This window comes from Anser cygnoides, chromosome 5 (genome assembly GCF_040182565.1).
Source record: "Anser cygnoides isolate HZ-2024a breed goose chromosome 5, Taihu_goose_T2T_genome, whole genome shotgun sequence".
Classification (NCBI taxonomy): domain Eukaryota; kingdom Metazoa; phylum Chordata; class Aves; order Anseriformes; family Anatidae; genus Anser; species Anser cygnoides.
The window spans coordinates 19,834,924-19,860,170 of NC_089877.1; the positions used below are offsets into that span (position 1 = coordinate 19,834,924).

Genomic DNA, 25,247 nt, shown 5'->3' on the forward strand with positions numbered 1-25,247 from the left:
TGAGTGTTTTGGAAACAGTACTTGAGATGAGTTTAGGGTGATTTTAAACATCAGAATGATTGGAGGACCTTAAAAGAGAAGCGTAATAGCTGTGCAAAAATAATTGGTTTTATCCTTAAGTGCCAGAAGACTCAGAACAATTCTGAAGTCATGTGTCCAGTAGTCTTAGTGCTGTTCCATTTAGCAGTTTCCCAAAGTGCTTGACTTAGAGCAGAATTGACTGGTGCTGACAGAGTTGGTGAGTGGTGCTTGTTTTTTGCAGAAAAGTTGGTTTTAACACCAACCGTGAATGGACAAAGCATGTTCATTGCTGCCAGACTTGTTCCAAGTTGGAAATTTATGCCTGTGCTCCTCAGATGCTTTTCCTTTGTAGTTAAATAGTTCAGTTACAAGCTTGCTTTGCACGGAATGATGACTACATCCATTTTAACCTGATTTTTTTTCCATTCCCTGACAATGTATATGAAAAGTGGATATATTACCTGCCCTCCATATCCAAGTTTCATTAAAATACTACCCAGCTTAATCTTTAAGGCAGTCTGACTTGCCATAATATCTAATGCACATTATAATTACTTTTTATGCTTTTCCCGTCATAAGTAATCAAAATCAATTTACTGAAAATGTGTTTTGCTGGAGTTTGCAATGGGGAATTGCTTTGCCTAAGGGCATCCAGGTTGCCATGACATTGTTTCAAAAATGTCCTTCGTTTTCTTTATTCTTGTAGAACAGCTGTAATTTGCAATTGCAGTAAATGACAGGCAGATAACTATTAAAAAAAAAACAACAACACAACAGCCAACCAACCAAAAAAAAAAACAACAAACCTGAGGTCTGCCAATGGTTCCAGAAGTGAAGATTTGTTTTAATTTATTGAAACCCCAGATGAAAGGGGACGGGATTTCTCCTCTTTATGAGAAGCATATAACTGGTTCTGAAAACTTGAGGCAGCCAGAACGCCACTGTGCTTTTGTACAAATTAGAGCTACGTAATCCAGTGTGCATTTGGTCAGGTCCATTGACCTCACTTGCAAATATCATTCATGCTTTGCTCCCTTATAACATGACAGACATGTTAAATGATTTATTCTGCCCCACTTCATTACCTGTACTCCGTTAACTGATTTCCTAATGTGGGAGAACAGAAAGTGTCCTTTTAAAACAATAGCAGAATGCTGTTATGCTCTGGTGACCCATTCAGTAAATGTTGTTGGATGCAGAATTTACGCACTGATCCAAAAGCGATGAGGGTCAAAATAAGTTGTTGTTTTTTCCAGTCTATTACTTGCACCTGTTGCTGAGCATCTCTTTTGTTTTTTACATTTGGGTTGGACTGCGAGTGACTGGTAATGTATAGCTGGTCTACATAGGAGTTCTACGTAGGAGTTGCCTGCTAATTTGTAGGTCAAGTAGTGGTTTCTGATATCACTGGAGAGTTCTAAATTCTTCAGTCTCTTCCCCTCTATCCTCAAGAGGGATCTCGTACAGTTGTTTAAATCTGTTAGAATGGCCGCCGTGCTAGAATTCGTAGCTGTTAAACTACATTTTTTTCTTTGCAGTGTTCGCCTGTGAGCCCCGCTTTTAGTTTAGCTTTTAGGGTTTTTTTTAGGCTATTTAGGAGAATACTCAACGTTACCTATCTTTTATGCTTCAGAGCCCTCTGAGAACACTGTTTCTTTGCAGTAGCTTCTTCTCTTTTGTTCACTACCATCTTTGCCCTGTGATTAAGGCTTCCTTATGTTTCCTGTTGTGATGAAGAGTAAGTTTTTTTTGGTTTTTTTTTTGAGGTTTCCTTGCCCATGGCAGGGGGTTGGAACTGGACGGGCTTTAAGGCCCCTTCCAACCCAAACCATTCTGTGATAAAATCATCTTTGCTTAGGAGATTAATCAAAAAGTTACCTTTGATTTATATTTGTATTTTGTTATCAACAGCTGCAGTCATCCATTTAAGTATGGTTCAGGTAACCTTTAGTTTTATAAATACCAAGAACAGTTTGACAGACCAAGCAATTCAGAGTTCTGTAAAAGCCTTTAGAGTTCAACTGATAAATATCTAAAGCAACTTGATTAGTTCACAGCCCTTACAACCACTATTGTAGCCATGCTAGTGATGCAGATTTGCTTAGCGTGCTGTAGATGTCTGATTCTTCCTACTGGCAACAGAAGTAGCACTGAATATTTTTTTTCTTTACTATTTATTTTAAAAATGGTACTAAGATTCATTCTGAGGTGCCTTAAGAAAAAAAAGTAAGATTTTGAAACCCAAAGGAGAAAGCAAGCAAGACCGTTATAATAGTTTTTGTTTTGTTTTGTTTTGTTTTTGTTTTGTTTTAAAAGGACTAACCAGCCAGGAATGTTCACGAAGAAAGAATTTGATCAGTTGGCCTCAGCAGTAGACAGCTTCAGTCTCATGACATACGACTATTCAACACCACAACGGTAAGACTATTAGGAAAGAATAAAACAGTAAGAATATTAGGAAAAACACGCTGAAGGAACTCATTTCCATTTATGCTGCTATGAAATATACAATATGAGTTGTTTTTTGTTTTTTTTTTTTTCCATAAAATCGATGATGTGTGTTAACTGTATCAGATAGGAAAGTTTAGGATTAGTAGTTAGGATAGTTGAGTTTTGAATCAGCTCATAACTTGGGTTTAACTGCAGTGAAGATCTGGCACCCTGTATTGTGAAGGGCTTTGTACCTGAGCTAAAGAATTACTCTTTTACTAGTACTGTGACACTTATTTTTTCCTGACTATGATATTTTGGTTTTAGTTATTTGGCACAGTTCTGCACAATGGTACAGAATACTCCAGTACATATCATTGTGGGGGAAAAAAAAATAGCAAAATTGACAAGTAATTTGTCTGCTTCATCCTGAGGCAGTGGACTGCCTTTGTCAGCACTGCTAATGTGGACATGCTTAAATGAGTTTTTACATTCCTTCACTAGCCCCTCCCTTGTACTTTTAAAGCTGTTGTGCAGCAGTTCAGTGAACAAGATCAGGGAACTGATCTAACTGAAAAACAGCACAAAACCCTGCTTTTGTACATCGATACTCATTTTCAGGAGCTTACAATTTTTAATCATTTGCAAGTGGAATGGCAATGGAGTTGAGAAGTCCTTAAACTCGGACTCCTAACATTACCATTCTCGAAAAGCATGGTTCATTTCACTTCCAAATTGCAAGTAAGGATACTTTTTGAGTTCCAGGGAGATTCTGTATATCTTGCTTGAAGGTGGCTTGTCCAGATTTAATATTTGTGGTAAACTGGCAGATTTAGAAATGCCATTGCTTTTGCATGTGTTCCATCACCAAGATCTCTGTCACCCATAGTATACTAGCACTTTGATAGTGTCTAGAGAGGTTCAATAGAAGAGTACTTTTGTCTCTTCTGAAATTTACCTTCCTCTTTCCTCTTTGTCCCCAGACCCTGTCTCTAGATCTTCCAACATAGCACCCTAGGGGAAAACAATCATGGGCAGTAATGTGTACTGAAGTTAAAACAGGCTTTTGTTACTCTCTCCTACTGGGATATGAAGCATAGAGGTAACCGTTTTAGCGTTCTTCTAGGTAGATGGGACATCTATGAAGATGAAGTGCTAAGGGCTTTCACACAGGCAGTGCAAACCCATCTGGAACCCTGGATGCACTTTGAGTTGTACACTATACTTTAGGCTACATCTTTCGTGTGTGGTGAAGCTGCACCATGCTTTATACCATGTTAAAATTACAGGTTCTGTTATGGTACAGTCACACCTTAATGCTTTTACTGCTGCATTAAGTTACTTAGATCTGGCTTCTTGGAACTGCTATTTTTTTGAACTTTGAAGTAGGAGAGGGACAGTGTTCAGTTAACACACTCGTGTTTGAAATAAATGTAGTTTCTGAGAGAGGTTTTGGAAAAAAAATCTTTTTTTTTAAAAATTTGCTTTGAATGGTTTGAGTATACTAAATGCAGGGTACATACAGCAAAATTTCTGTACTATATTAGCACCTACAGTTTTAATGTTACAGATATCCTGAAAACTTCGAGCAGATGATATTGATATTTATAAGTCTGGACTATGCTTTTACTTGTATCGTGTTAGTGAATGTTTACAGTAAAGCCTGTTGCTCTATACTCTGAGCTCGGGAGAGAGTGAGTCTGGTATCTCAATGCTGTATCTAGGATAGTTCAACTAGTCTGCATATTCAGGTGCTGCTCTCTAACAATAGAGCTTTTTGTTGCTAAGCAATTGCCCCTTTGGAGTTTTATCCATAAATAAAGTGTACAAGTGTTAAGCAATCTTTGAAACTTGTATTGCTTACCTGTCACTGCTTTTATAGTTCTTTCTATGAGTAAATGATGGATTTTGTCCCAGTATATTATGCTGGTGTACCGTAAAAACGCTGAGGATGGTATTGGAAAACGGCTGGGCCAAGCTCAGTGATGGAAAATGTGCTAGGTGGTAACTTCTTTACCCACTGTAGGAAGTTTCATGTACACCTTAGAAATGAATGACCTTTTAGTGGGACAAGCATGTTCTGTGCATCAACAGTTTTAAGCCACTGAAGAATGTGCATTGAATCTTTGTAGGCTTGTAGGTTATTTTCAATGTTTTTTTATGTGCCATAGCTTTCTCTATAATTGCACTCTGCAAAAAGAGAGGGCTGATGAAAATGAACATGTACTTTTTCTGACAGCATGACTGTGTGTTTTTTGTGTTCTTTTTTTTTTTTTGGCTAACTCAACAGACCTGGTCCAAATTCCCCACTTCCGTGGGTACGAGCCTGTGTTCAAGTACTGGATCCTGATTCAAAATGGAGAAATAAGATACTTCTAGGGTTGAATTTCTATGGCATGGACTACTCTGCTTTGGGAGCCTTGGGGGAGCCAATCCTTGGTAGAAGGTAAGACTTTTCTGGATATAAGTACTTATACACGAGATTCTCACAAACTTGGAAATTCAGAAGCATTCTTGTTTAGAAATATGAATGTGTTGGTAACATAGAGATGGTAAAAGTGATAAATTTGTGCATGAAATAGTACTTCACCATTTAGAGTAAGATCAGTTGTTCCTTGTGCAGAAGTGCAGACAGATGGCACAGATACCCTGTCAGAACACAGAAGAGAAAAAAGGTTTGTGTAATTTTCCTTCCTTCCTCTATCCATGTTTGTACACTCAGTTTGTCATCTTTGTGTTACAATGTTCTACTTTATTCTTTTATATTCTGTATGATTTTTGAGGTTCATTCAGGTGACCTAAAGATTTTTTCTCTCAGCTCCTGATGTTGTTACCTGTTACTTTCAAATTTGATATTAGTTTCAAACAGCAATATGCCACAGAGTTTCTTTTGAGTAGAAAAAGCTGAAGTAAGCTCACCTGGAGACAAAAATCTATAAGAAGATAAAGGAAAGTATTCCAAAGACAGCCTGAAATTTTATATTGATTCTCAGAAGATAATGGTTGTTTTAGTTTTGGGTAATAACCACATGTAATAAACAGTGAGCTTCACAGAAATACAATACGGGTAGAGTGCATCAAGCCAGAAGAGAAAGCAAGAAAAAATGTGAATTTGGCAGGAAGATCAGGTTTGTTCTGAAATTTGATATTAATTTATAAAATTAAAACAAGACAGGTAGGTGGAAACAGACCTTAAAGCACAAGAGATGATCACTTTCATACACAGATTACTAAGTGTATTATATCAAGATATTTCAATATAGTGTTTAAAAAAACAGTTAAGCACTGAAATAATATCTGGTGTGGATTGTGTAAGGTAAGGTCCACTTTATGTCAGTGCCTTCAGTTACACAAACACTTAGTGCAGGCAAGTAAAATGATGACAGTCTTCGTGCTTCACTTTGGCCATTTGTTGGGATATAATACTGTTGGCATAGTTCTCTCCACTTGCTGAGTTGTATGAGTCTGGCTGGATAGTAGAAAATGACTATAGGGTGAAGGGAATAAAGCCATTATCTACAGTGGAAGGTATACAGAAAATATATCAGAATGTCTTCTGTAAAGTTGTTTGTAAAGTGGTTAGGCAGGAGCTATTTTAATATTTAATCAAAGCAGAGTTGATTTGCAAGCCTAATTGTATAAACTCATTTACTCTGAGGGTGATGAGGCCCTGGCACAGGCTGCCCAGAGAAGCTGTGGCTGCCCCATCCCTGACAGTGCCCAAGGCCAAGTTGGATGGGGCTTTGGGCAACCTGGGCTGGTGGGAGGTGACCCTACCCGTGGCAAGGGTTTGGAACTGGCTGGGCTTTAAGATCCCTTCCAACCCAAACCTTTCTGTGATTCTTTGAAACTCAGCACAATTAACACAGTTTCACTACAAAATTTGCAGTTCCTTTTGCAGGTTGGAGTGTCACTAATCTGCAAAGTAAATGAATATTGGTATTTCCTGAACTGCAGCTTTTGCAGTGAAGTTTCTTCTAGAAAACATACTGCACACTAGAAAAGTGACTACTTTTACTTTGCACAGACCTTTCATATCCTGGATTATATTATAGAGTAATTGCATGTTGGTTTTTAATGACAAAAATCTCCTAGCTAATAGTTATCTATGATTAAATTATTTTTTAGTGAAAGATGTTGTTTAGCTCTTTGTAGGTGCACAGTATGGGACAACATGTTTTATATGAAGCATATATCTGTTACCATGTTATTCATTAACAGGCCATGTTACTGACATTTTACATAGATCTGCCAGAACCTTGCTTCTGGACAAAGTCTCTGTGTCAGAGACTGTTTGAATTTATACATAAATCCCATTAGTTTTCACTTGCTGCCTTTCCTGTTAAGCATCTGTCCGTGGTTAAGCTTGCTTTTCCAGAAATATGTTTCGAGCATGCACACTTAATGCATTAGTCATTGCTGTATGTGTCATATATAGTAATGTGATAGTAAAACAGGTTCAATTAAAATAGTTTCAAAGTAGGCCAAGCTTCTGAATTCGAAGGGGTAAAAAAGAGTTCAGTGTGAAATAAGCTTTCTGCCTCTTAATTGGTAACAGGCTGCTTGTAAGAAAATCTCAATTTCTAGCATCTGTGAGTCTTTGAAAACTGTCCCTATCACATCCGATTGAATCCCACAGTGGGCATAGCTTATTCAGAGGCTCTCCCTCCCTCTCCAAAAGCTTCCCACTTGTTCCATTGTTAATACTCCAGCTTCTTAAGTATTCTTTTTTTTTATCTGAAAAGACTTATGTCTGAGGCTGATCTTGTTCCTTCTCATTTTTGTATCTGCTTCATACTATGTAAAAAGTTGTTCAGTGTAGAAAGGGATGGCTTGATTATTTGCTTCTTACCTTCAGTCCTTAATGAATTTGATCTTCTATTTTGGTGGCTGTAATCCAGTGTTGGTCATGTAGTAAATGCTGAAGGTTTGAGTCATTGCTGTTTTAAGGTACCCTCTATATGTTGTATGGATAGTGATGTTAAGCTAAAGTACTGTTAGTAAAATTATTTTAAAATATATTCAGCAAAGTATTATATGGGACTATCAACTTCTTCATTGTAGGTTTTTCTTCAAGTTTTTGCATGTGAAATTTATTGCACATGCAGGTCTTCAACAGGCTAGTGCTTAAAATTATTGGCATAGCTTATATATAGAATTACGTGCACAGAGTGCAGAAACCTTTGCTGGTTTCGTGTTTGTGTTTTTCTTCAGTATAGGAATTATGTGATGGAAAGAGGTTCTGAAAGTAGGCAGATCTCATTCACTGAATGTTTTCTTAGTTAAGAAGCTCATAGAACAATTTTCAATAGAGTTTCTATTTCCATGAAATATCTGGCTATTCTTATTGCAGCATGCAATCTGAAGGTAGAACTACTTGGTTACCATTTTGCTGAAAAGATATACAGACTTTCCATATAATATCCTTTTTCTTCATACACACTGTAAAAAGTAGTATGTATGTGTGTTTGTGCCTGTGTATATGTCTATATATCAGAATTATACAAAATGAAAACAATTCTTCTTTCACAGCCCAACGTAGCTTTGTCTTTGGGAGTTTTTACAGTAGGAACTACAGCTTAGGTTGGCCCTAACAATGTGTTCATCTTTCACTTGCAGTGCAGCAACAAGTATTATTTGTTAATACAGTGAGTCTCTCAGAGATGATAGCACATTCTTGTGCTTTAATCTACCAAGTACCGTTGTTGTTTAGCTGCAGGGAAGCTATGTTCCCATGTATATTTAGTTCTGACATAATTTGTATGAAATGCTAAACTGAAGTAAAGGTTACAGGACTGTGATTCCCCAAACCACCTCTAGTGCTTCTGGCAATGTTTACTGCCCTCTGGCTGTCAAGAATCAGGTTTCTGAACTGCTAAGATGTAGTCATTAAAACTTACCTCTGTATTAAAATCCTGTCAGAACATAACCAGCTGGTGTGACTGGCTTGCTGCTCTTATGATCATTTTGTTCCGGTGTGTCCTCTGTTGATATTATTGAACCTGACAATATTTCTTCTTCACCTCAGAAGTGTACGTCTTGGGTAAATAATTCTTCACTTTCCTCCGAAGCTTAAGAAATTGTTCAGCCTTTCTGCAGAATCTTTACCCCTGAGTTCTTGTTGATACCTGCAGTAGGTCATCAAGCCCCTCAGTCTTGCAAACTTCTTTCTTCCAAAGTACTCTTTCCCCCTTTAGCTACCTGCTCTTAAGAATCTCTTAATCATTAGAATATTGTATTTCAGTTGCAGTAATATCATAATAATAATGCAGCACTAAGGTTAATTTGGGAGCATATTGTGGTATTAAGAATTTATTTTAAAAGCTCTATTCTGATTTGTACTAAGGGTTGATGTACAAAATTGAAGTGCCTTCTTTCATTTTGATAAAGAGTTTTGACACAGTATTACAAAAAGCAGTAATGTTACAATAAATACTGATTACTTTTAGTATAAGGCAGTGGAAAAATTTCTGTTAAGAAAACGAAACAGCAAACATTTCTCAAGGCCGTGTTTTTGTGCCCAGTCATTTGGGCAGGAAGGAATGCTTATGTTTATTACGATTCTAGAGAAAAGCAGCAATGACAGCAACAAAGTAAGCAGAATTATTTAATTCCTGATGGAAGGACTTGATAAATGAGTCAAGAGCCAGCCTGTGAAATATGCAAGATTCTGAATAGGCTTGGAGTAATACTTACAGAAAGTAGTAATGGAGCGTATAGCTCCAGAGTCTTTGGAGTAATAGAAGTGCAAGTGTGTTCCACAACATTAACAGCTTTTGTTTTGGGCAAACAGCTTGTTTACACCTAGCGGTATAAAGCAGGTGATTGAATAAGGTTTCTGCTGATAACATTCAATAGCAGTATAAGGTCCAATGAATTTTTTCATCACATTTTTGAGACATTTCTGAATATTATTAACACCAGGAAACAGAAGGAGATTTTTTTTTCCCCACCATTAAATTTTGTGCCTGCTTTGGGAAAGTGAGTCTAGAAATGCTGAGTAACAAATTTTAGCTAAAATAGCTGTGCGCTAAAAATAGAGTTGCATTTCAAAATATTACTAAATTGGAAATCAAGGCAGATTTTTTCTTTTAGAATAAGATACAATATTACAAAAACTATTATAAATGCGTTATTTGGAAACTGAATGGAACGTACAAGATTATGCCCCAAATGTCTGTATATCCTCAGTAGTTGCCTCTTACTTACCATTTGAGGTATGTCATTTCCATATTTAAATCTAGTGTAGCTTTTGTTATCTATTTCAGAAGGAAGCTGTCTTTGAATCTCTTCATATATCTTATGTTTTATGAATAGATTCAGCTTTTTTATTTACCTGCCTTTATGGCTGGGGAGCAGAAAGAAAATTTGTCCAGAGTTGTATTGCATGTGCAGTTCAAAGTAGCCACATTGCCAGGCTTAGATCAGGTACATGTACTTCTCCGTTTGTGTGTGAGGATGTAGGTTGCGTGACAGGGGTAATGTCTGTAGGCCTGGATGGTCCTACTGCCAGCCTCAAATACTGGGTGGGGGCAAGAGAGGCAGGTGGTACTTGTGATTTTTTTCAATATAAATATAAATTATTTACTAAGATGATTAAACCCAGAGGAGGTCATCTTATCACTAGTGATTCTTTGTATTTAACAAAATGTAGACACATCAGTGTTTTTACAAGATTATTTTTTTTTCTGTTTGAGTGAAAGCAAAACTTCCCTGAGTCAGCAGTAGTCTAAGTGAATACAGGCTTTGACTCCCAGGAATTTATTTTCCTGTTCTGCTTCTAGCTGAGTTGAGGGTTAGAGGTCTGTGCTTAATACGCTGATCACTTGGAGCTATAAACCTGAAAAGGTAAAAGTCAATGAAGCTGTCACTTTCCATGTTCTTGCACTGCTTTGAATTAGTTTTAATGGATTTAGATATAGTTATTTCACTGAATTCTTCATTTTATAGTAATGAGGCACTAGACAGTTTGAGGAAAACTCAATATAGAGGTGGAATATATTAGAGTATTGACTGTGAGTGAAAGTTATGACCAAATGTAGCAGTATGTGTGATACTTTTCCTGGGTTAGAACCAATTATACTCAGGTGTATTTTAGCTATTTTTTTAATTGTTCTATGCAAATCTAATCATGAAAGAAAGCTGATGGAAGCAGCAAACCAAAAAGCAGCTTTGTCTTAAGAAATTCAATTAAAATTTAGGTCAGGAGAAACTGAAGTGCTTGATAAGTCTGAATTAAATATAATCCCTCTCCCCAGACAAAACAAAGAAGCCCTGCACCACTGGCTGTAATGTGTCAAGCTCACAGAGAGCACCATCAATAAAACGAAATCAGATCTGAAAACCTCTACAGAAATGTTTTCTTGCTCCTTACCCCTAGAGTCTTCCTTGAGTAAATCCATAATGGGAATATTCAATCATAAGATATGCCTGGAACCCTGTTGCTGACTGGCACCATTTATTTAGCAATGGCATTAAGAATCATTGAAAATCTTTGTGGTTTTGTGTGTGTGTTTATGTCTTGGTTGTGTTTTCTTTTTAAAGCAAGAGTATAGTATTGAATTGTGAATTTGCCTGAAGTAAAACACTGGCAGTTTGCAAAGAAAACATTTGCCATTATTTTTTCATGAAATGGTCGTTATTATGCTGCATAATAGAAGACCAATTGCATGTTTTACTATGTACAGTAAGATCTTCCGGAATAAGTATATTAGGATCCATTTTGTAGTCCTGATGAAAAGATATATATATAAAGGAGTGTGTTAGGAGTATAAACTTAAAATATTGAAGTGGATTAGTAGGTAGATGTAAGCAGTAGGGAGTCCAGCAGAAGATGAAACAACTTGTTCAGAAGGCGTCCTCAGTGATCTTGTACTTGAATAGGAAAAGATGTGATCTTTTAACTACAGTAAGGAAAAGTCAATGTCTTCAAAAATGTTAGTAATTTTGGAGCCTGGAAAAAAATTTCTACAGCTGTCATGGTGCTGTTTGCCCCAGCTGACATTAATATATGTAGTTTGACATGGGCTGTAGAGTATTATATTTTAAGTTCTCTCTCTTCATTCACTTTCTTCAAGTTCACTGCAGTTATTAAAAGTTCCCTCTTGCATTGTGCACAACTGAAGCTGACCGTCTCTGGTTTTACATGTTAACTGTTTGTCATTTGAAATTTTAGATTATTTTTGTTCACATGGATCTGATGGGAAGTTGTTTTGGGAGTTTAAACAGTGCTTATTTCTGGACATTCTTTGTAAGGTGAAGTAGTCCAGTGTAATTCACTCTGATACCTATAGAGGGATTGAAATTGTGAGAGAGAGGTCTCTGAGGACAACAATGCTGTGTAAACGTTTCCTTTTCCTTTGCGTTTTTGGTAAATCTATATTTCCAATCAATATGCCTGATAATTAATTGCTCATTGCCAGGGGAGCAAAGTTCCCCCCATCCTCTCCAAAGCAAACTGTAGTTAATAAGACTAGAAACATAGTAGAGTTTGGACAGCAAATGATAGGAAAGCTTATCCAAAACAGGCATCTGTGCAGAGACCTGTGTTCTTTTGGCTCACTTAAATTCAAGGTTATGTTTCTGAAAGAAAACAAATATGCTGGTGAAAAGGCAGAATTTTTAATAGAAGTAAAATGTTCTTTTTTATTTTCTTTCTCAACTGTGCTGTCAACTTTGCTGTGAAACCTTAGCAATTTATTTAATCTCTTTCCTCCTTTATTTGAACTATCAGAAAAGCAGACGGATATAATTTAGTTCTAGGGGTATTGCTGGTAAGAGGTATGCATTTGAACTTTGGCAAATGTTGAGATTTTTAGTGCAGTGTGAAACAACTTGGAATTAATTTTGATATGCATTTTTTGCTCTTGTAGCCCTTCTGTATCTAAATAACATACCCCAACATAAAAAGACTGTGGTACATTGTTCAGAGCAATGGTGAATATTGGTAATGCACAATTCAAGAGCACTGGGCAGTGACAGTGTAATAAATACTGGGATGACAGCTGGAGAACTTTAGCTGGGGTGAGCTTGTTTTTTTGTTTGACTTTTTTGGTGGTGTTAGAAGGAACATCTGATCTTTTTGCTGAAAGCAAATACGTTTTGTCTTACCCAAGAATAGCTTTTCATCTGGTTTCTTGAATCAATTTAGTCATATGCATTTAATCAATTATCTAATTAATCCTAGGCATTATCATCTCTTGTTCTTTTTCTATTCTTGATTGTTCTGGTTTCTCTTTAAGGTTCTTTCTGCTACCCACACTTAACTGCCTTGCATATTACACCTTCAGACTCATTAGCTGTTTGTCTTAGTTAATTGCTAAAGATAATCTTCATGAATAGAGTCACTTTGCCCTTTGTCTCCAGACAATTTCACTGCAGGGAAGAATTTTGACAGGTGGAAAAAAACACAGCAAATCTTTTAAACAAGTAAAAAACCTCTACCAGGTCTTCTGTAAAGCTGGGGGAAGAAGAGAATGTCATTCTCATGAGGAATAAGCTGTACTTTTGCTTCCTAAACATGTTTCTTACCAACATTGGTTCCACGTAAAAATTTGTGGGAGGCAAGTGACTGTACAATAATCATTTCATGAAGTAATCCAGAGAACTCAGCCTTCCTCCAGCAGATAGCAATTCTGCCTCTTGTTCCCTTGTTTCTACGATTGCCAGGACTACTTGGGGAGAATAAAGGGAAGTCACGGAATATTCTGCCGTATTTGATAGCCTGTTGAAGGGAGACTTTTGAACATGTTAACAGCCTTTAAAAGAATGAAATGGGAATGCAAGAACTGGGCAAGTGAGATTTTTGTTGTTTTTGTTTGCCATTATTAAAAATAACGCTGGAACACTGTGCCACGAGGGATCTCAGTTTGGACTGTGAAAAATGTGGATGGCTTTGAGAAGGTGAACATTTGCAGCTTTCTCATCTTTAATAGTATTAACTGGCAGTATTTTCCTCCATTACAGTGAAACAAGGGAAGTCATTTTACAGTGTCCTCTTTGTAGTAGAAGGTTGTCTCAAATATATATTCAACAAAATATTACATCTACAGACTGTTCTTATTTTGCTACCTATTTTTAAGTTACTTTGATTAGATTCAAAGTTATTTGTCTTTTTTCTCTGTTTGTTTACAGTGTTAGTTTTGAATGTTACCCATCCAAGAAAAAATAATCTTTGTCAGCCGAGAACATATGACTTTACTTTGCTGCAGTAGTGGAGGTCCATTTTGATGGGAACAATACTGTTACCAGTGTTGAACATCTTGTTATACTTGCATGTTCTATTTAGGCTTATTATTTGAAGTGTGATTTTCTTCAAGTATGTACTGAAAATCTTTAAAGCTTCTACTATATCTTCTATTTTCATCTCTTGCAAAGTTCACCATACCCATGGATGATCTCTTATCCCGGTGCTAAAGCATGTATTTTTGTTAGAAGATTTTGTTCATAATTCCAAATCTTATGTATTTTACAAGCTTGTAAGGTGAAAGAAAACACTGTCAGACTAGAATGTTTCAATCTGTTAGGACTGTGCCACTTTACAGAGTGGTTTAAACCTTCTCCTAGTATAGCACCAGTGAAAAGGGATGTCCCTGGCCCCAGAATTGGAGTTTACTAACCCAAATAAGGAACCTGAGCTCCCACAGAGTGAATGGAGAGACTTGGATTAGCATTTGTAATTTAACTCAAGATCTGGTGAGGGAGGCAGAAGAGCATGTTAATCTTAAAAATAAATTGGAAATATAAATCAAATATTTGAAGTATTACGAGACTTTGGTTCACTACAACCTGCTTCTATTGAAAAGCAACTTTATTCCAGGCAAGAATCAACTTAAAAGGAAGCTAAGCAGAGAGGCATGAGAGCAGGATGCTGATCATTTACAGTTGAAAAGTAGAAATATAACATTTGAAAAGCAGTAAGACTGGCTGAATAACTTGCATAAAATGTACTTATTTACCCATGTTGTGGCACTGTTAAATTGTAGGATCGTGTTTCCAATTGCTAGGAAATACAAATTGTATAAAAACAAATTCCAAATATTCGTCAGAGTAGTCTGCCAAAAAAAAGTGTGTTTTGAGGACATTACTGTAAAGTAGATTATGTATTGAAATGCTAACTGACTTTTGAATTGCCAGTGAACACTAATACCACTTCACAAACATCTGGAAGTTTCTCAGTTCCATTTGCTTTGAGGTGTTTATGATTTTTCATTTGTATATATATTCAGATAAATATATATGTACTCAAATGCATTATTGACTTTTGTTTGATATATTTCATATCTTGAGTATTCTACAGTGAGTCATCCAGATTAGCACTATTTTCCTTCGTTTCTTAAAGAAATAAGGCTTATAACTCACGTTGTCTCTGCTGGTCATCTTGTCCACACTGTTGTTCTCTGCAGTGCTTTTTGTATATATGGACTAATTTAAACCAAATTTGACAGAGGCTGAAGTTCTCAAAGATGACAACTTTTCTGAATGTGGGTGGCTTAGTAGAGCTGTTAATCACAAGTTATAGCTGTAAGGAGAGTAAGACTCCCTGCTCTAAGCTATATCTGTTACTGGTTTACAGAGAATCCATATGGAGCTTAACTGGGAAAGGTTTTTTACCTGGCTAAATGAGAATCCAGCTAGAGATGGGAAATGAGACTTCATTGTTGTGTGAGGCATGAAACTGCTTGCTATACCTGTAGACCTTGTAAATTGTGTACTTAGTTGGGTTAGAGTATGTGATGTCTGTGCATTTCTCACAGTGTGACTCTTTGGGTGTGGTTTGCATGAAAACTGTTAACAGTGTTTTGGTGGCAGGTAGATTTCTAGGCCTAGCTGGTGGGATGCGTTCTGTTTGACCATACATAAATTTGGCCAAAACACTGTTACTTTATGCTGCTCTGAGAGTCAAGAAGGGGATAAAAACCCTTGCTATGAAGTTACACAGCAAGCGGTGTTCTGCCAGAAACAAGTTAGGTCAACATATTTTCTTAATACTATTTAAACTGACAAGAATGATACCCAAATATACAAGCCTGTCTGCATGACAACTAGCATCAGTAATCACACTTCAGATTACCTCAAACTTCCTTTATTAGTTGATGAATCAGATACAGACTTCATCTTTCAGTTGCTCTCATTAAATTATTGTCTCCTGAGGAAAATAGTACTTACACATTACTTCCATCAGCTCTTCCTGGTACTCAAGCTGAGCAGTTAATCCACTCGAAAGTTTCAACAGTGCATAAAACCAAAATTTTACTCGGTATTACAAATTCAGAAGAACAAAAAGTTATTTTGCAAATGTGTTTTAGATAAGGCTTGTTGATGTATTATTTCTCTCATGTTTGGGAACTATGCCTTAAAAATGGTTGGATGCCACAATATAAGGACATAAAACTATTAGAGAATGTCCAAAGGAGGGCTACCAAGATGGTGAAGTGACTAGAGTCCTTCTGGGTTCCTTCCTACTTGGGGGATTCTATAGTTCTGTGATACAGTTGTATTTGATAACTACCTAATAATACATCTGTATCTAATAATCAGTAGATTTCAAAGGAAAAATTTAAAATTTTTACTTGCCTTTTATGGTGTCGATTTTTTTTTTCCTTGCATCCATAGTGCTGGTCTTAGTGCTTGCTGAGAGAAGAATGAAATCTTGTTTTCTCCTTATTAGTTTTTCATCTTTAAATCCCACCATTTTCCTAAATGCTTGCTTCAGAATAGAGGAAAGTATTTTTTTAATTACTTTTTTTCTGGAGTTCTCTCATACAGTATTTGCATTGCAGTAGCATGTAGGAAACCTAGCTGTGGACCATATAAGCATGGTACAAATGAAAACTGCACTGTCTCACCCGTAGTGATTTCATCATGTATAGAAGCTTCACTAGCACTAAGTAATCTTCAAACTGGTTTTCATGTTCTTTTCCCCATGAAGTCTCCATGTTACATGGCTGCAAACTCTTACTGGATTTTTACATTCCTTAAGGAAGAAGTAGAATTTGGGAGGTATTTAAAAAAAAAAAAGCTGGGGTGGGGACCAGGGGGACAGAAAAAGGGAGACAGTAAAAAAAGGTATTTTTATCACATTCAAATAGCAGGTAGTTGAAGGGAGTTGTCCGTAAAGAACAGTACTTAGCCAGAATCATATTTCTGTTTTTCAAATGCACATACCATTCTCAGAGAACGAAGGCTATTGATTTAGTAAGTAGTTTGCTGGAAAGCAGGGAAACCATGGTAATTCTGTTTGTCTCTGTCTAATGCATTCCCCCCCCCTTTTATTTTTTTTCTTTTCAAAACTCTGACAGATGCTAAGGTTAATGAATTTTAATTTAGAATTGGCCTCTTCCTTGGGCTGCTGACAGTCTCTTCCATGCCACAGGGACCATTTTGTCCCAAGTCACTTTGTTTCCATACGAAAAGGAACATCTGATGGAAACTTCTTCGTAAATAAGTGAACTCAACTGGAACACAGCCAAACACCATCAGAGCTGGCTCCCTGAATCCCAGTCTTGTGTTTCACCGTAGTGTGAGAGATTAGATTCATTAACCTCTCATTAGAAACATGTCAATGTTAAAATCCCATAGTATGCTAGATTCAGCCTATTAGAAACCCCAAAAGGCCAGTTAATGTAAAAGAATTAACATTTCTCATTCCAGAAGTTATTAGTATATTCCTCATTTGGCTTGGTTCCATTTAATTGATGTAGTAACTTGTCAGGTGCTTTTTTTCTTTAGAAGCAGCTGAAACTATTAATCCAGAGCTATATTTGACTAAACAGAAGCTTTCATCATAGTGGAAAATACAAACACTTCACACACAAATGTTTAATTCGTTATTACATTTTTATAAGCATATAGGGAGCATATTATATAAGCATATTATGTATCATAATATGATATATATTTTACATACCAATTTGATAACACTTGCAGGAGTTCTTTGCACCACCTCAGTGACAGAATTTGCTATTTACAGAAGGATATTAAATGCTTTTTGAGCAGATCTAAATGCATCCAGATACTTAAGCACTATGTTTAATTCCAGGTAGCGTTCAGAGTATGAAGGGAAATGAAACATCTTCCCCATTGCCTTTGACCTTAGGAGCTTTTGCCTCTAATGAGAATAAGTACTGCAAAATCATGTGAATAAGATTAAACTTACGCTGTATCAGTGATATTACATGGGTTCTGCTCAAGCTTGATACAAATACTAGTTAAAATCCATAAAACAAGATCACCCTTTACTGGCAATACATTTTTGTGTGTATTCATCTGCTACTGGGAACAGAAAGACTAATGTCCTTTTTTGTGCATACTACAAGAACCATGAAATGATGCTTTTGAAACACTTAACTTCATTGCTGGAAATGGAAAACAGTATTTATAAAGAAGGAGTACTGTTCTGTCTGTTATGTTGAGCTACAATCATCAGACACCATTATTAAGACATTTGGCTGCTATTTCAAAGTAGCATTTAGTGAACAAAGTACAATTAGTATGGAAATACCTTAAGAAATATAGGTAAAAGTCATTAGGGGCCTGATAGGGTTTTGCTAGTTTGAAGTATTAAAGTCCATGTGGCATCCATTAGTACATACGTCTTTTAGTATGTGCAAACTCAGTTGCGTTGCAAAATTTGCTGCTATGCATAACCCCTTTGGATCGCTAAATGAAAATGTAATTTCCGCACCCAGATCATGAATTTAGGACCTAAGTGTACTTTATCTCTGCTTTAATTCTGAGATTGTTACTAATAAGAGCAGTTAATTGGTTTGTTCTCCCTCTTTCTTTGCAAGAAATGCAGTTTACCAGGAGCTTCCATCAGACCCGAAAAGGAAAGCTTTATGCTCCCACAGGATATCCTGCAGTATCATGTGGGTAGTGGGTTTCTCCCAGCGTCGACATGATTATGTGTATCATTCTTAATGAGTTCCTTTGCAGAAGTGTGCTGCATTTCAGAATGATGTTTTATAAAGCTCTGTGAGATTTGATATTGAATGTCATTATCACTAATATGGTTTTAAAGACCTTAAGTCTCAAAAGTCTTTCTTGTTAACAGTAAACACCTTCTGGTGCTCCACCTCTGTAGTTTTCACAAAGAGAAGATACTTTTGAAGTTGCTGGGCTTCTCTGGGCTTTAGACTTTTTTTTCGTTATGAAACAGACCGAAGTAGCAGTGGTATGTAACCATACATAACTTAGTTTTTAAATTGCAACAAGTGGTCTCTCAAAGGGTAGTATATACTAGAAATGCACTTTAAAAGATGCAGCAAAAGTCTTGTTTCCTTCATACATACTATAACAAGTATTTTTCCCATTTTCTATTGCATCATCTTCAGGGGGTAAGGCCTCTATTACACATAGTATATTATGCTGAGAGATGAATTGAAAGGAGACCATTCCTGACCTCTCTCTGAGTCACAGTTCATCTTTAATTTTATATTCTTTCACCTCTAGACAGCCTGAACTTCTGGATATAGTACTGATGGCAACACATGCTGATTAATTTTGCCATGACCTCTGAATATCACAAGGCCACATCATTTTCTTTCTCTTTCTAGCACCTCGTTCTTTTAGTGGCACTTCATTGCAGCTAAGAAGGTTCTTCAACATGATAGTGAAACAATGAGCAGTGTAATGTGGTGAAAGTATAGGTTGCTGATCATAGACGCTATCTGCAGTCATTAATTTCCGTGAGAGCTGTGTCTGCTTTAGATATGTGTGAGTGGGCATCGTGACTCCCTGTCTAACAACTATTTTGAAAGGTTTGAGAAAGACGAGTTGTCCTCCGGGAATACCCTTTTTAGTTTAAGCAATTGTCAGATTACTGGTTTTGTTGCATGTATACTCCTACAAAAATCAGGCAAGTCTAGAACATGTTGTTGGTAACAGGCACAATAGTTAAGTCAGTTGCACAGAACATTTTAATTCACTGTATGACTCATCTGTGCTAGTGAACCCATGTATGTTGTTGAACGTTGCACACCCTTAATGCTAAGAGAGGAAAAAAAGGTTTCCTAAGAGAAAACTTCAGGATACTTTACATTCTACCAAAAATAAGAGTAAGCACTTTCTTCAAAGGTGTCTTTGTCAGGACTTGCGTATTGGCTGCTTTTCTGTTTCCTTTTCTGGTCTTCCTGAGTGTCTCTGCTAAACTCAGTCTTGTTTCCTTCACCTGCGGGAGAACTCATTTGTAAAGTGAGGGCTGCGTGATCCACTTGTGTACAGACTGCAAACCGTGATCACTTAGCAGGTCACTGCAATGTTTCTTGCCTAGCTGAAAGTGGAAAATTGCTTCCTACCTGTTGGGTGTCCTTTAGATCTTTGCTTTCCAGCTTAGGTAAAAATAAGTCTTGCAACTTTGACTTGAAGACCTCTATTATTTCCATCAGTGATGTTGACAGGGTGATTGATTCATAACCTGGCAATTGTTGCTAATCTAATGGTTCAGTTTAGTTTCCCAACAGCTCTGTTACAAAGCCAAGTTGATATATGCAGGCAGTAACTGTTACAGTGACCAGGTCACATGCAGTGTTTATAAATTAATGCAGATCAGCTGTATGTCCTTTACAGCCACTAACCAACAAATACATTATTGTGTGTTTTTAGAGCTAAGGCAACTCTAGCTTTCCAGTGGCTGCCTACAATCTCATTTTCAATTATTTTTACATTTAGTACTCATTCTTCATAATAGATGATTATGTAAGCTTTCTATTTTTGTCCCATTCTAGCCATGGCATATGAATAACTTTTAATAATCTCTAATAGCAGAGAAATTGCAAATATACACTTCAGGGCATTTTCTTACTGAGATTTGCTAATGTCTGCAATTCATAAAGACCTCAGTGGTCAGACTGATTGTTCCCCTTCTGTCATTCAGCCTTGCATGGTGAAATGACATTCAGAAGCTTGCAACTAATTATGCTTGCTAATAAGTACACTTCCTTTAACAGTGATATTAGCAGAGAGTATACTTGGCATTTTATGCACAATGCTATTATTACTAGAATACTAACAAATAGTTACATGACCCAATCCCATCCAGGCAGCCAGACAATTTTTCCCAAATGTCTCTAAATCTCCAGGGAGTGTCATCTTGGGTCACCTCATGTAAGGTCTTGGTTTTCTCCCAAATATTTTTGAGATCAGTCTCAGATTGCCCCATTTGGTCTACATACATACAGCAACTGGCATTAATTATAGCGTGAACCCCTCCTTGCAAGGAGTAACAGAAGCAGCACCTTTAGATTCTGGAATACTATCTTTGATAGACTCGTCACCACCTCTTCTAGTGCCTGGATCGTATCCAGAGTGTTATTTTCTAATTCTTCTACTACAGCTGATATATTTACAATAGCTTTCTCTAATTCACTCACCCCTAACCAAGGGATAAACCACATCGCAAACCTGTGAAATGCCCTGTTCCTTTTCACTAGAGGATTAGCTGGAGTCCTCTTCGTTCTGTGTATATGGGTCCCAAGGGGACTTTGGCTTTGTACATCTTCAGTAATAGTTACATTTGGAATTACTGCCCCCAGGGAGCAAGCTTCCTTCCATTCTAGGGTCAAGCACCTTCCTGGCTTTATGACCACATAGCCAATACCTTGCCTTTCAGGACTAGCCATTCAGTTATAGGATGATTCCCATGTTGTGTCTGGTGTGCATTATATATATTAGCATTCCCGTAGCTACCATATTTGGTACAATATAGATAATTCCCTACCTCACAGGTAACATTTCCACATTCAGGGTCAGTATTATTGCCCCCTGAACTTCCGTCAATATGAAGAATGATATACATATTAATACAAAAAACAGAATACCCTGGCAACATTCTAATTCTGTGTAATCCAACTCTTTTTCCCAATTACATGTGGTATTCATTATTTTTTCTGAAGGAGAAGTTAAAGGTTAGTTTACAACCACGATTCACACCTCCTCCTAATTTTTAATTTTAAAGGTTCTCTATAGGAACATTCTCTCAGGTCAAAGCAAAAGGCTTCCGTTGTGAATACTTTTTGATGGGAGAAATTAGCAACGTAGGTGTCAGGTTAGGGTCATAATTAGGGTTAGGGTCGTTAGTGCTTGGAGAGAGAGAAAAAACAGAGTCCTGTTGTGTGTGCGGTTGTGTAAAGGCTCCCAAAGGGAGTTCAGGTCTAGCAAAAGGCTTCCGTTGTGAGCACTTTTTGATGGGAGAAATTGGTGATGTTGGTGTTGGGTTAGGGTCATAATTGGGGTTAGGTTTAGGGTTATTAAGGTGTCAAGGAATGATGCATAACAGGGTGTACTTGAGCACTTTCTCAATAGTGTATTCAACTATGCAGTGTCTTCGAATCAGAAGAGAAAGAAGACTCTGCCAAAATTTTGCTCTTTCTGCTTTTTGAAGTGGTTCAAAAAGCTGCAGTACTGTCACACCATGTGCCTGATTTGTATTTATTCCATCAACATCATTTTCTTGCTTATATTTATACATGAATATGTGTCTCCTGCCCTCCTTTTTTAAAGACTTTGTTTAGCACTTTAATGAATTCAGCAAGGAACTGGACTCTGCTCATGATTTTCTTATTGACTAGTGTAGCCTTTGGCAAATTGCTTAATATTTGCAACCCTAGTTTGAAAAATGGTGGTACTTATTCTTGTAAAACGCTTCTGGGGGAAGCTGTCTTTAGAGTGAAAAATTGCTGGACAAATCCTTATTTATTTATATTATACCTGTCTGTCTTGTTGTTTTTTTTTTCTTCTTTTTATCCATGTTTAGTTCCTCAGGCAGATGGTCAATTCAATAATATCTTCATGGTACACTTGTCAAAATTATGTTCAGGGGACTGTCTGTGGTATCAAAAGTAGAGGGGAGGCAGAAGGTGGGGAGCCAGATAATCTTGGACCTAAATTCTTCTCTACTGAGGGCAAGATACGGTGGTATTTCTGTTGTATAGCAGAATGTCTGAATGAGCACGTGGCAATGCAAGGAAAAGGTGATGTCTTATGACTCCACAGATACAACGTGAACTATATTGGCTTTAAAGTAAGAGAATACCATTGTTTTTAGGAATATTAAAGCAAATACGAAGGTAATTGTCTTCTATTTTTTAATGGAAGTAAAATTTGGATTCATGCCAAATCAACATTCAGGGGAAAAAACGGACTTCGTTGGTTGAAAAGGTGCCGGTCATTGTATCTGCATGAAAGAAACCATGGATGAAATCGCTGAAACAGTTTTCTCTGCTTTCTGAACACCGAGTACCTGGATAAGCATGCTGAGTTTTTGCATGTTAAAAGTCAGGAGATCAATACTAGCAATAATACAAAGACTTGCATTTTCACCACACTGTTTTGAATTTGGTTTCATTAGAAGTTTACAGAATAGTTTAAAAAAAAAGTGTTGAATATTTTCTTTATCTATTTCATTAAAAATTGCCAATCCAAAAATGTAAATGGACATAATTTAAGATAAGAACGTAAATGCATAGAGACCAGAGAAGCTCTCAGAGCAACACCATGCCAACTACGTTGTAATGTTATGAGCTACTCATGGATGCATTTGCTGTTTGGATAGAAAGGTATAAAATCTATTATATTTGACATCTCTTTGAGAGTGTCCTTTTTCATATTTCCTGATTCTTGCTGATTTAAAATCTACTTGAAATCTGTCTGTTTAAAAACTATGGTGCCAATTTGATTTTCTTTTCAAAAATAAACGTAATGCTGTTTTATTATTATTATTATTGATCTTGCAAAAGAAAAACCACAAAATTTTATCCAGTATATGATGAAAGGAGTAGACAGGCTTAAGAAACCTTAGTCAGAATCACCAAAATGATAGTGTTATGTATAGAAAGGTGTTTATGGTCAAATAAGATAATGCTGATGTAGGGTGCGCTGTTGAAGAATGATTTAAATGGGCAACAGACTATTAAATGTAGTTAAATGGGTACAGTGTAAATAATGTTCTACGAATCTGAGTCTGTAACAAAAGTTGTAGTACCATGACAGTGCTTTTCTCGAATTGCACACTTGGGTTGTCAGCAGCTGGCTGCAGGCTTGCTGGGCTCTGTGTTCATAGCAGTGCTGGTAAAGACCATGTCTGCCATAATTAAGTACATCCAGAGATACAAACTGAAGAGGCATGGAGCCGTACAAGACTCAGACCTGTACGTTTGTGTGTCTACCTGCAAGTGCCTACATGTGAGCTGTGTGCCTAAAGTGAACAGTCACTGGGGACAACTTGTTAGTGCAGTAGTCCCCTGTCATAGGGGCAGCCTCCTGCTGCCTTCCCTAGCAAGTTCTTACAGGGCATGGCTCGTGCTCAGGGCACAATCTGTGCAAAATTACTTCAACGCAAGTCCAGCAACTCCAGGGCTTCTTTTCTTGGAGCTTTGATGCTGCGTTTCCTTGAGGTTACACTTATGCACATTACTTGTGCTTACTGGTGGCTGTTCCTCCATTTTTTGAAGGATCTTGGCCAAAATAATATTTAAGAAGTTACTTAGATTAACCAGTTCTCCCATCTTTATTCCATTCACGGTTTTGTTTTTCCATGTTTTAATACCCTTTAATAAAATAGCATATTCGATCTGTCATTTTATACACACACAAAAAAAGGAACTGTACGTGCCAAATACAGACACAATGGATCATCTCAACTAGGAGCAAAACATCAGATTTCTCTCAGTCAGCTATTTCCATCGGAGCCAGCAACTGTTTCAAGGAAAAGATTGCATTTTCTCTCTTTTTTTTTTTAACCATACAAATCTCATTGCATTCAGGTAATTAAAATGCCGTAACAGTTTTCACATTTCGTTGTCTAATTAACAGCAATAAAGGCCACACTAAATCAGGATGAATCTGTAATTTCAGCACTAATCACACAAATGTGAGTGTCAGCATCATAATGAGATGCACAAATCTGGAGGTAATGAGGCTGGGCTGTCTGGGAAATTAGAGCAAGTGCTGGCACAAATTGTACAGCAAGGTTTATTCCCATTTTATTAATTATATGCTTGCACAGGGAATTGTAACCAACCCAAATTACTGTAATTTGCAGAATTCATGCACCATCTATGAACTTGACATCTGAGCATGAGGTTGGTTCCCCATCCTTCCCTCAGTGCAAAAGTGACAACAAAACCTCCAAACCCTGTAATGTGTATTTAGGTGTGCAGACTTTGACATTCAGCACGCACATGCATATTGCAAAGCTGATGTCACTAGTGGTGATGGTACTGGAGAGCACCGTGTAGGACATCAAGGTTTTCTAAGACAGAAGGGGGTTTGAGTAATGCTGAAGCTGAATATGACAAATACAAACATTTCAGGCATGGATAGTGACTGGTGTAATGTAATTCCATCTCTTACCAGTGTACTAAGCCTCTTTGAACGATGAACTAGAAAATGCCAGCTTGACTGTTTTCTTTTTGGCTAGGCGAAAGGCTGCAAGCATGTGATTTTGTGTTCTAACAAAGTGTCCGGGAGCCACAGACTGAAAAATACTCATTCAGACTTGCTGATTCATATGAGGTCAGTTGGCGTTACGAACAGATCATGTAAATTCATCTGTTCCATGAATCAGGATGATTAAATGAATTGTGCTGAGTCTATCCCGAGGACACATTTTCTAGGTAAATTGGAGGTTTCTACAGTGCCTGAATTGTCCATTTTTTGTTGGTAGGCAAGGATGACCGGTGTTTTTCACACTGCAATCTTTTAGAATTAGTTAATATTCAACACCCAAATCTCATTCCTAATTTTTCACAGATGGAGGTGGCTGGAGTAGTAGACAACTGAGTATTTGCCAAGCAGTT

At 37.1% G+C, this 25,247-nt stretch overlaps 1 protein-coding gene across 5 annotated transcripts in view; it reads left to right on the forward strand.

The window, feature by feature from the left end:
• Positions 1-25,247, forward strand: part of CHID1 (chitinase domain containing 1) — a 106,744-nt gene that overhangs the window by 45,669 nt on the left and 35,828 nt on the right. For all 5 annotated transcript variants that reach the window (XM_066997980.1, XM_066997983.1, XM_066997981.1 and 2 more), the window contains 2 exons: positions 2,338-2,439; positions 4,742-4,897. In XM_066997980.1, coding sequence (XP_066854081.1) covers positions 2,338-2,439; positions 4,742-4,897 — 258 coding nt within the window. The remainder of the gene's footprint in view (positions 1-2,337; positions 2,440-4,741; positions 4,898-25,247) is intronic.